We start from the raw sequence: 12,512 nt of genomic DNA, 5'->3' as shown, positions 1-12,512 counted from the left end.
CCCACTATGAGTAATGGGGTTCAGGTGGGGCTAGTCTCCCAGGTAGTGGAGGAGATGCCCACTACGAGTAATGGGGTTCAGGTGGGGCTAGTCTCCCAGGTAGTGGAGGAGATGCCCACTACGAGTAATGGGGTTCAGGTGGGGCTAGTCTCCCAGGTAGTGGAGGAGATGCCTGGTACGAGTGATGGGGTGCAAGTGGGGAGTGTTGAAAGGGATGTGGTAGAGGGTAGTCAGTGGTCTGTGGCCTCAGTTGAGGAGGATCAGGAGAAGGATATGGATATCTCTCTTGATACGATATCAGCTGGTGAGGACTCAATTTACGATCTAGAGGAGGTAAATGGGTTTCTGGATCAGACTTTTGGGGAATCTGTCAAATTGGCAGATTATTTTGATGTTGATAAATTTGTGAGGTCAGCTGTGATGTTACAGAAGACGGTGGGGTTAGACCAGTTGAGTGGGAAGAAGCGGTTTCGCTTGAGGAAATTTGTTACTGCTGTTGCAGCAGCAAAAGGTGGTGGGAAACGTGGTCAGGTTAAGAGAAAATTTAAATAATGATGAAGATTATGCCTCATAGGGTGTTCTATTCTCTGTCTGGTTTCTCTGTGGTATCTTCTGCTTTTCCTTTTTCTTTTCTATATGGAGGTACTAAGGGTAGGTTCTCTCAATATTAATGGAGGAAGGGACAGGAATAAGAGGGCTTGGGTATTAGAAGTAATAAAACAGAAAAGGCTTAATGTAGTTTTCCTACAGGAGACACATAGTGATGAGGAAAATGAGGTTGACTGGGGTATGTGGTGGGAGGGACAGCATATACTCAGTCATGGTACTAATTTCAGTGCTGGGGTGGCAATCTTGTTTTCTTCAGGCTTAGGGGTGACTGTGGTATCTACAACAGAGATTGTCAAGGGTCGGGTTTTATTGGTCAAGGTGGATGTTATGTTTTTTTTTTTTTTTTGTAAATGTTTATGCTTCTAATGAGGGTACAGAGCGTATTGTTGGTTTTGATAAAATAAAGGAAACCTTAAGACAGTGTGACCAAGAGGGGTGTATGGTTTTAGGGGGGGACTGGAACTGTACAGTGGATTTTACTGTTGATCGCACCGCTGAAGAACCTCACCTGCGGTCAGCAATTTGTCTGTCTGGTCTATTAACTGAGTTTGAGCTTTCTGATGTGTGGAGAGTAAGGAATGCAAAAGTTAGGCAGTACACATGGCTAAAAGTTAATGAAGGTCATGTCAGTGCAGCAAGGTTAGACAGGTTGTATGTATCTGAGCAATACTGTAGTAGGGTTGGAAGGTGTGACATTACTCCTGTGGGTTTCTCTGATCACCATATTGTCACTGTTGATATTCACTTGTCCTGTCCACGAAGGTCATCATCTTATTGGTATTTTAATGTTAAATTGTTACATGATGTCATGTTTTGTGAAAGGTTTTTGTTGTTTTGGGGAAAATGGAGGGTTACAAAAGGGAATTTTGAGTCCTTGAGACAATGGTGGGAGGTTGGGAAGGCCCAAATACGATTATTTTGTCAACAGTATACTGCTCTGTCTCGAATTGAAGTTAAAGAGACTATCAGGGCCCTTGAACAGGACATTAAATCTATTGAATTGAAGTTGCTCACTCAGAAGGACCCCGGACTAGTCATGAACTTACAGGACAAGAAACATGAATTGAGGTCGTTTCTGCATGAAAGAGTGAAGGGTGCCTTGATTAGGTCTCGTTTCGCTTCCCTCAAGGATATGGATGCTCCTAGTGCTTCTTTTTTTTAAACCTAGGACAGTCGACATTGCAACGTAAACAGATGGTCTGCCTTCGTCTCCCTGATGGGAAGGTGACCACGGATGACAGTGAAATGCGTCAACATGCCGTGGATTTCTATTCTGCCCTCTATAAGGCGGAGGATTGTGACTCTCTGTGTACTGAACAGTTGTTACACGGTCTTCCTCAATTGGGACCTGAGCAAAGAGTCGCATTGGACTCTGACATTACACTGCAAGAGCTGTCCACAGCAGTTATGCAGCTCTCAACAGGCCGAGCCCCTGGCATTGATGGTTTACCATCTGAGTTTTATAAGCACTTTTGGGGGTCTATTGGGGAGGATTTTTATGAAGTGGTGTGTGAATCTTTTCATGAGGGCTCTCTTCCTGTATCTTGTCAACGTGCGGTACTTTCACTGTTGCCAAAAAAGGGGGATTTGGCTCTCATAAAAAATTGGAGACCTGTTGCTTTGCTGTGTGCAGAATATAAAATTGTTTCTAAATGTCTCTCAAACAGGTTGAAAGAGTATCTGGGATTGTTGGTCCACAAGGACCAGTCCTACTGTGTACCTGATCGCTCTATTGTTGACAACTTGTTTCTAATAAGAGATGTTTTAGACATTTGTAAACTGTCTGATGTAAATGTGGGTTTACTTTCTTTGGATCAGGAGAAGGCTTTTGATCGTGTGGACCACCAGTACTTGTTTAAAACAATGAAAGCCTTTGGGTTTGGGGATGTTTTTTTGTCTTGGATGAATTTACTGTATGCTGGGGCCTCGTGTATGGTGAAGGTGGGGGGGTGGTTTGAGTTGTCCCATCCTGTCCAAATTTCAGGGCAGTTATACAGTCTGGCGATTGAATCAATGCTTTGTTTTTTAAGAGCGAAGCTTACTGGTTTCTCTGTGCCAGGTGTAATGAAGGGTCCCACGATAGCACTGTCTGCGTATGCAGATGACGTGACAGTTTTTATTACAGGGGGTGAGGATGTTAAGGTTCTCTCAGACGCTTTAAAGGTGTATGAGGGGGCCTCCTCAGCTAGAGTCAATTGGGGAAAGAGTGAAGCGCTGTGGGCAGGCCAGCTTCAGATGGGGTCCGCTCCACGGTTACCAGGGGGGCTTCAGTGGGGCAGAGATGGGATGAAGACTTTGGGGGTTTTTCTAGGCTCCGATGTCTTTCAGAAAAAGAACTGGGAGGGTGTAGTGGAGAAAGTGTGTGCCAGATTGTCTAGGTGGAAATGGGTGCTGCCCCAGCTGTCTTATAGGGGAAGGGTACTGGTAGCTAATAATCTTGCTGCCTCTACCCTGTGGCACAGACTAATGATTTTACAGCCACCAAAGGGTCTGATACAAGAGCTTCAGAGAACCCTTGTCAATTTCTTCTGGTCTGGACAACATTGGATTAAAGCTTCAGCCCTGTACCTGCCACTGCATGAGGGTGGGCAAGGCCTGGTGGACATTTCTTCCAGGATCATGGCTTTCCGGCTTCAAGCAGCCCAGAGACTGTTGTACAGTGACGGTTCTAGCTGGGTTGACACAGCCTACGCATTGATGAGGAGAGCGGGCTGTTTGGGCTTAGACAAGCACCTTTTCCTCTTAAAGCTGGAGGGGGGTGAGTTGCCTGGCCTGACTCCATTTTATGAGTCTGTTATGCAGGCTTGGAGAGTTCTGGTCAAGTCCCGTAAGGCCTGCACGCCACCAGGGATGTGGCTTTTTGAAGAGCCTCTTTTTCACAACACTGCCATCCAGTCCCGTGTTCTGGGTTCAGCTAGCCTACATTCATGCCTGTTAGGCGTGGGGTGTACTAAGCTGGGTCATCTGATGTGGAACAGGAATAGGTCGTTGGAGGAGCTGGGAGAAAGAGCGGGGATCCGATCGTCTCGCCTACTGAGGAAGGTCGTCGCTGAGGTCTGTGATTCCTTGCCAGTACTTCATCTGCAGTATGTGACTGACACTTCCAATTCTGATCGGTGGAAGGAGGGTCTGGATTATGTGTTCCCTGCACTGATTGTTAGTGCTGCGGCGGGGGCATTCGAGGAGGACGTGGGGATGCTGCTTTCCTTCGATACCCCGGAGCTGGGGGAGTTCAAGGAGGTGGGAAAGAAGGCCATGTACAGAATATGTGTAAAGGTGTCCCATGCCTCTTCCCTGGAAGGGGTAAAATCGACGAGGTGGGCGTGTGTGCTTGGTCCAGGTGCCTCCCCAAAAGGCTGTTGGCGATCATTATACAAACTGCCTATTGATAAGAGGACAGCTGACCTCCAATGGAGGATAATACATGGAGCCATAGCCACCAACTTGTATCTGGTACACCTGGATCCTACTGTTGGGGAGGGGTGTCCATTCTGTGCTGAGTCTGAAACTCTGGCACATCTGTTTTTACAGTGTCCCAGGTTGGTCGGAATGATTGACCTGATCACTAATTGGTTCTCAGCTCTGGGAGAGGTTTTCTCTTCCCAACTGTATATATTTGGGCCAAAGTACAGGTTTAGTCAGAAAGGTGTAGTTGTGTTGCTTAATTTTGTGTTAGGGGCAGCAAAATTAGCCATATGGAAGACCCGAAAGAACAGTATTCGGGGACAGGGGTCTGTGGATGTGGTGGGAATGCTGGAGGGAATGTTGGCAGCAAGACTAAGGGTTGAGTTTGCCTATTATAAACTTGTCAACAATATTGATCTGTTTATGATTATATGGGGTATTCAGAGGCTGTTGTGTTCAGTTACTGTGGAGGAGGAATTGGAGTTGTGTTTTTAATTGATGTGTAAATACGGTTTTGTATGAGTATTTATTGTGTGGTGGGCTCCCAGACCCAATAAAGATTATTTAAAACTCAAACTCAAACTCTGTCTCTCTCTCTCTCTCTCAGTCTCTCTGTCTCTCTCTCTCTCTCTCTCCGAGTGGGACAAGGGCTGCATATGTGGTTGGACTGGGAGAAGAATCCCAGCAGGTGCATGTGGGTCAGAAGGCTGATTGCGGCCTCTTTTCTTTTCCCTGTTGTATAGGCTATCCCCAAGGTAGTCATTGGAATCCACTACTGCTCCAACGACAATCACACTCACTCACTCACTCACTCCTTCACTCCTTCACTCACTCACTCACTCCTTCAGTCACTCACTCTCTCTCTCACTCTCTCTCTCTCTCTCTCTCTCTCTCTCTCTCTCTTTCTCTCTCTCTCCGAGTGGGACAAGGGCTGCATATGTGGTTGGACTGGGAGAAGAATCCCAGCAGGTGCATGTGGGTCAGAAGGCTGATTGCGGCCTCTTTTCTTTTCCCTGTTGTATAGGCTATCCCCAAGGTAGTCACTGGAATCCACTTCTGCTCCAACGACTATCACACTCACTCACTCACTCACTCACTCACTCACTCACTCACTCACTCACTCACTCACTCACTCACTCACTCACTCACTCACTCACTCACTCACTCACTCACTCACTCACTGTGTTATACTGTGACTTGGCCTACAGACACATTCATATCCCCACTTTGTCACGTGGAAGCCACTGCCTTTTATCCTGTTGCCTCGTGAGTGTAGTAGGAAGGAAAATACACTACGTGACTCAAATGTACTACACTTCACATGGACATTTTGAGTCATGTAGCAGACGCTCTTATCCAGAGCCACTTACAGTTAAGTGAGTGCGTACATTTTCATACTGGCCCCCCGTGGGAAACGAACCCGCAACCCTGGCGTTGCAAGCGCTGTGCTCTACCAACTGAGCTACAGGGGACTATATGGATGATGAGACCTTGACCGGAAATGACCCGTAGGCCAAAAGGGCTTCGTTCATATATATATATATATATATATATATATATATATATATATATATATATATATATATATATATATATATATATATATATATATATATATAATTATATACATTCATTCATATTATTCACCACCTTTTTATTCTTGCCATTATCATTCTCATTCACATCATTAGGGTATAGTCCAATGATGGAGCATCCATTCACTCCATCCGTGTCCTACCGATTCAGGAAGTCAACTCAAAATGACTATCCGCTCATTAGACGACAAAAGGCATTTATTTCCAATCAAACCCAACAGACTGCCTTTTTGATTTATTTATTTACACCCTTTGTCAAATGGTGCCATTTTACATTGCCTTCACCTGGAATAGAGCCCGACAAACATGGGTTACTATTCAGCGCGCAAAGACACCAAAAAAGGCGCGCTAAACCCCTATGCTGGAACGGGCAGGGGAAATGATACAATGTAGCCGCTCTCCGAGCCGGCGCGCGCCGGCCATTAAACAATGATACAATGTAACCGCGGTCGTACAATGTAACGCAGCCTACCTACGCATTCATTCGGTGGCGATGGAATTGCTTTTTTTACTGACAGAGTGGGTGGCTCTTAAAAGAGCCTTTGGGTTAGTAGAGCAGTCCAAATGCGCTGTTTACTTGGAGCTGGTGTACTTGGTTACGGCCTTGGTGCCCTCGGACACGGCGTGTTTGGCAAGTTCACCGGGGAGCAGCAGGCGCACTGCGGTCTGGATCTCCCTGGAGGTGATGGTAGAACGCTTGTTGTAGTGGGCCAGGCGAGAGGACTCTCCGGCGATACGCTCGAAGATGTCGTTCACGAAGGAGTTCATGATTCCCATGGCCTTGGAGGAGATGCCGGTGTCGGGGTGGACCTGCTTCAGGACTTTGTACACGTAGATGGCGTAACTCTCCTTCCTGGACTTTCTGCGCTTCTTGCCGCCCTTCCCTGCGGTCTTGGTGACGGCTTTCTTGGAGCCCTTCTTGGGTGCTGACTTTGCTGGCTCGGGCATGATGATGTCTCGTTGCTTCTCAGAAACGAATGAGGGGGTGATGGGCGCTTACCCGTCTTATGAAGAGGAAGCTAAGCAAAGTCAGCGGCCGTAGACACTCCCCTGCTTGCTCCCTCCCTCCCTCCCTCCCTCCCTCCCTCCCTCCCTCCCTCCCTCCCTCCTTCCCTCCTCTCTATAGCCTATGCTCTATGACCGATGGGGAATTGTGTGTTTCAAAAGGGGGGCTTTAATAGGTGTCCAAATGGCACGATTGTTGTGCCAAATAATGCTGGTGATAGAATTGCCCACTTTGGCACCGTCAGACATAGGGCTCCCATTTTGGACTGTGTGTGTGTGTGCGCGCTGTCCCCCTCTTTTCGAGCCACGTCTACTGACTCGTGGTGGCTTTATGTTGTCCAAATTCCACTATTGCTTGACCCAAAATAATAACGTTCTTACACTTTGCCACTGTCAGATATAGGCCTCCCTCTGTGCGCTAAAACTGGACGGGACATTAGAATCCTCTAATTAATACTCCCTGTCCACTCGAAGTGGCTCATACTTTCTTACTAAATAGCATACACATTTTTTTTTTATATATATAACACTATATGGAATGGGCCCATTTGAAGCGGATGTGGGTGGCTCTTAAAAGAGCCTTTGGGTTCGAGTCGGGGTGTTGAGGTTCCGAAGAGAGTGGGTTTAACCGCCGAAACCGTACAGGGTGAGTCCCTGACGTTTCAGAGCGTAGACCACGTCCATGGCGGTAACGGTCTTCCTCTTGGCGTGCTCGGTGTAGGTGACTGCGTCACGGATCACGTTCTCCAGGACACCGCGGATCTCCTCGTAGATCAGACCGGAAATACGCTTCACGACGCCGCGGCGAGCCAGACGGCGGATAGCGGGTTTGGTGATTCCCTGGATGTTATCGCGGAGAACTTTGCGGTGACGCTTGGCGCCTCCTTTTCCGAGTCCCTTGCCGCCTTTGCCTCTTCCGTACATAGTGTGTTCGCTAGTTGAGTTCAAGTGAATGAATGACTTCAGCGCCGGTGCGCGGTGCGCTATTATCTGCGTTTGGTCGACCTGATTGAGGCCGGCGGCACAGAAAGCGCGCCTCTGTTATATGTTCGGAGGCGTTGCAAAGGGGAGGGTGCTCGTTCTAGGGGACTAGGGAGGAGCGATTTCAAAGATGACGTGAAAGCAACTAACGTGCGCGGGAAATATACTCAAATACTGATATAGGCTATGTGGAACACAAGGCCAAACTGTGACAACTGGGAGATCAGCTAGTACACTGTGTCCCTCTCCTCATATTGTTGTTGTTGTTGTTGTTGTTGCACCTGATTCTATTATTTAGGTGACAGGTTGTTCAATCAGCTGTGGCTGTCCAGGCCTACAAGAAAAATGGGTCCTGTTGGGGGTAGGCTACTCTACCGCTGGAGTTGGGAAACACTGAACTAGTAGGATCAGTCTGTTTAGCTATGGAAGGACGTGTCGTATTGACTGTCATTAATAACATCGCTCTTCTTCTTTCTTCCCTAGACAGCACTCGGCCTGACAGTAAGGGGGCCAAGAGGACCTGGGGTGCGGATGGGAGGGGTGGTGATCCCTCTGCAAGCTGGAGCATTTAGAAAATAGTTGTCATCATCCTTATGCCTAATGTGTGTTGCAGCCAAACAGCACACACTGTTTCTGTGACTCCCTGACATTACGCTATGATGTAAGCACATTTGGGAATGTCTTCTATTTTGTTGCATAAAGACGACCTTATGCATAAACGGTGAGGCCGAGTGGCGTACCTTTACACACACACCCACACACACACACACACACACACACACACACACACACACAATGAAGGGATTGATTTCCTACCCATACAGAGGTGATAGTGATGTGCCAATATTGTATGGTACCTTTCTTTGCAAACCAATAATAAAGCTTCTTATAATGGGGATCATTTGTATTCCCGCAGGATAGCCTCAGATGTGTCGTCAAAGGACGGCCACAGAAAGAGGGCCCATCTCAACTGTTCATTTCAAAAGGGACAAATTGGAGGGGGGCACTGATGCCATAAGGGCCCAAGAGCACAGACTGCCACTTTATCATTCAGGGCAGTTTAACATCTCAGATGTGACTAGCTTTCATAGGACAACTTATTGTTGCCATAATTGTCACTTACCTGTACTTACTGGCTGCCAGCCCTCGGTGGAGTATATCGAGGAACAGAGGGTGCCTTTTAGGATAAGGACTAACAAGGTTTTGACTAGGCGGGATACAGCTACGACCGGAAGTGACTTTTCCCTAGCGGGTTAGGCGAATTAGGCTAGAGTGCAGATACTTGACATGTACAGTACAACAACAAATCACAGAGGGCCTGTTACCGCACCCTATAGCCTTGAAAATAATAATATAATAACATATCGTAATAATAATCATATATAATAATCCAAAATCACCTTTGACTACAGCTCATCAAAAAGCTGAAAATAGTATTTCCACTGAAATGTCAAACTTGCTAATTGCTAACCCGTTAGCTAACATTTTGACACCACCAAAAATCACCTAACATTGATGGCTTGATCACAAGATAACACTGTTGAAGGTAATGCATTATTTAAACGCTGTTGAATATGCCGAGAATACGGCGTCTGTTGGTGAACACATAATTAGGAGAGGAAGTACAAAACCAACGACGCTAGACAGAGTGGAATTAGGTTCAAGCAAAAGGCAGTTTATTAAACACAGAGATAGCTGGTACTGCTCAAGCTACATGCATGGGCCCAATGCATGGACCCAATCAATTGCCTCTTATGGAGACAGTTGAGAAGGATGGATAAACAGAGTTTACAGCATTACTTATACAATGTAACATAAAGGAAGGGGTCCTTCTTCTAGTCCCTTGATTGGTTCCCGAGGCGTAGGAGGCGGGTCTGCTCTGTCCAGAGCAGATGCCCCATTGGTGCACGGCAGAGTCCTCTGCCCTTGGCACCCGACCAGTAGACAGGGGAGTTTGAGTGTGCGTGCACAGTGAAATGTCTGTGTGTGTCAAAGAACTCGTGAGGCCTGAGAATGAGTGTGCGTAAGAAATGAAATATTGGTGTGTGTCAAGAGAAAGTGGTGGGGAGTAACTGGTGGTTTATGGCCGGAGAGGGGGTGTTGTCCTGTTATCACATTCCTGCAAGACTAGGCCATCTGGTGAGAAGATATGGTGTTCTCCTCTGTCCTTTGTTCTCTGACCTGGAACAGCATTTATTGAAAACAAACTCCTAACACCAATGGGTCTTTGCACAACATTTTAGTCAGACCAATCTATAACAAATTATATTTACTACGACACGTCCCACGCTACGTTTCCTCGTCCTCTTTTTTGTGTCATACTACCTTTAGCTAGTAGGTAGCTAGCTAACATAAGGGCGCTTGTGCTAGCTAGGTTACTTTCTAAGCTAAGCTAACGTTAGCTAATTTAGGTTTGTCTGCCCATGTGTATTAGCGCGAACTAGCTAGTAGCGTATCAACCGTGTGTCAGCCCTTGATTGCTAATGTACGTTAGCTAAAAGCTAGCTGCTGTAATGGCTATGGAAATAATCAATTTTGTCACAATTCGTAGCCACTTGTTGTAGTTGCAGGGTCTTGATAAAATGGGTTAATGGTTATGTTTAGTCGTCTAGATTCTTCTTTTAACAGATGTGGCCGCTCAGAGAATAGAATTAGTAACATGCAAAGAAGGACCACACAAGGGTGATTTCAGGAAATATGACCAAGACATTTGCACGCCAAAAGACAGAAAGTGATCAACCAGTGTCCCAGTGTTGAAGACATGAAAGACAGATAGCCTGCTCTGTTTAGAAGCCTCTCAGGTGAGTCGGCAGGCAAAAAAAGAAAATGCCAAATGATGTCTTCACTATGACAAACCTCTTTGTTATGAGCCTTGCTTGATGATATTTCAGTATTTGTCTTTCAGATCAATGAACAATTCCACAGGCTCACCGCAAAGCATCTTGAGGCAAGGTTTATGCAGGACACCCCTAAGCTGCTGTCCTTATTCCATTCCAAGGGAGGAGTACTTTCAGACAGATTGCGGGTCATGCTGGATGGTAAAGTATCCTCAGGAAAAATGCACTGTTTTGTATTTAGCTGGCTGATGTTCGGTGCTGCAATTTAAGCCACGGGCCCCGCTGTGCTATTGTACACCTTTTGCTAATATAGGATACTTGGGTCAGTGATTTCATAGATTTCACATGCACAGATTGAATCCAATGAGATCAGTGATTTTATTCTATATCAGGGTCATGATGAGAGTTCAGTGAGGAATTATTGTTCAGCTTTACTGGAGGTGGCCTCATTAAAGACTACCGTGTGGGGGCAATAAAGCATTTTCATCCATGAATATTCGATCACGTGTGTGTGTGTGTGTGTGTGTGAGAGAGGGAGAGAATATTCACTGCAATCTGATAACAAATAAGGGCATGTCGTAATTCAGGTGGAATAAAATGTGTTCCCCACATTGACAGAATGTCTGTATTTGTGTGTTATTTATTTTACAGGAAGCTGAGGGGGGTCATTTCCTGCGAGACCTTGCGCAACATGTAAAGCAAATCTATGCGATCAACAAGGAGGGTGCCGTGGCGAGTGATGGTCCAGAGGAGGTAGGCGTCATCCTTAAGTGATCACCGGTCTGAGTTTTGCAAAGGCTTCTGCCATTCTTCTTGGCATGACATACAGTGAGGGGAAAAAGTATTTGATCCCCTGCTGATTCTGTACGTTTGCCCACTGACAAAGAAATTATTAGTCTATAATTTGAATGGTAGGTTTATTTGAACAGTGAAAGACAGAATAACAGCAAAAACTTCCAGAAAAAAACGCATGTCCAAAATGTTATAAATTGATTAGCATTTTAATGAAGGAAATAAGTATTTGACCCCCTCTCAATCAGAAAGATGTCTGGCTCCCAGGTGTCTTTTATACAGGTAACGAGCTGAGATTAGGAGCACACTCATAAAGGGAATGCTCCTAATCTCAGCGTGTTACCTGTATAAAAGACACCGGTCCACGGAAGCAATCAATCAATCAGATTCCATACTCTCCGCCGTGGCCAAGACCAAAGACCTCTCCAAGGATGGTTTTCAGCCAAATGGCACAAAGTACACACTGTCTTTGTACGTTTTAATGTACATTTTATTGTTGTTAAACTGAAATTCAGGGTTGAATTAAGTGTTTATATATCGAGGATATTTTTATTCATAATTCAAATTGAAAGGCCAAAGGGAAAACGAAGCGAGATCAAATTAAAAATATTATTATTTTACTACACTACTAGGAAAAATCATGCCATAATTAAATTTAAAAAGTCAAATTTAAAATGCAAAGCTTCAACTGTCAGCTGGAAGTCGTTTCAGACCCTCCCACCAGCCGTTGGGCCATGCCTCCTCATTTAAATTGACACCTGTCACTTCTAAATGAAAAGCTTAAATCAAAATGTAAAAGGTGAATCTGAAAATGTCAATGTCAAATGTAAAACGTAAAATTCAAAAGATAAAATGTCAAATTGAAAATTATAAAGGGGAAAGGCTAAAATAAAACAATTATATTTTAGATTTTAATTGAAGTATTTCCATTTTAAGCTTTTACATCATACATTTAATTATGGCATGATTTTTCCTAGTAGCGTAGTAAAATAATACTATTAATTTGATCTTGCTTCGTTTTCTCTTTGGACTTTCAATTTGAATTATGAATAAATATATCCTCCATATTTATACACTATGGCATTTTGTTTTTAAAAGGTGTACTATATAGCTTTGGGAAGTACATTTTTATCAGAAAGGAAAGCTCTTCATTGATACATTTTCATAAATAAATAAACTGTCCTCAAAGTTTCAGGCTACTTTACTTTAGTAAAGTGTATAAATATGGAGGATATATTTATTCATAATTCAAATTGAAAGTCCAAAGAGAAAACGAAGCAAGATCAAA

General features: G+C 45.0%; 1 protein-coding gene across 1 annotated transcript; it reads right to left on the bottom strand.

Moving 5' to 3' along the window:
• Positions 1–6,182: 6,182 nt before the first annotated feature.
• LOC311148456 (histone H2B) lies at positions 6,183–6,557 on the bottom strand (the record flags this gene model as incomplete). Its single annotated transcript, XM_084185430.1, has 1 exon — positions 6,183–6,557. One exon carries the CDS (start codon positions 6,555–6,557, stop codon positions 6,183–6,185), a length of 375 nt encoding a protein of 124 aa, XP_084041556.1.
• Between the last annotated feature and the right edge of the window lie 5,955 nt (positions 6,558–12,512).

The sequence above is a fragment of the Coregonus lavaretus genome (genome assembly GCF_964263955.1).
Source record: "Coregonus lavaretus genome assembly, chromosome: 21".
Lineage (NCBI taxonomy): Eukaryota > Metazoa > Chordata > Actinopteri > Salmoniformes > Salmonidae > Coregonus > Coregonus lavaretus.
This window is presented reverse-complemented; position numbering and strand designations above follow the sequence as displayed.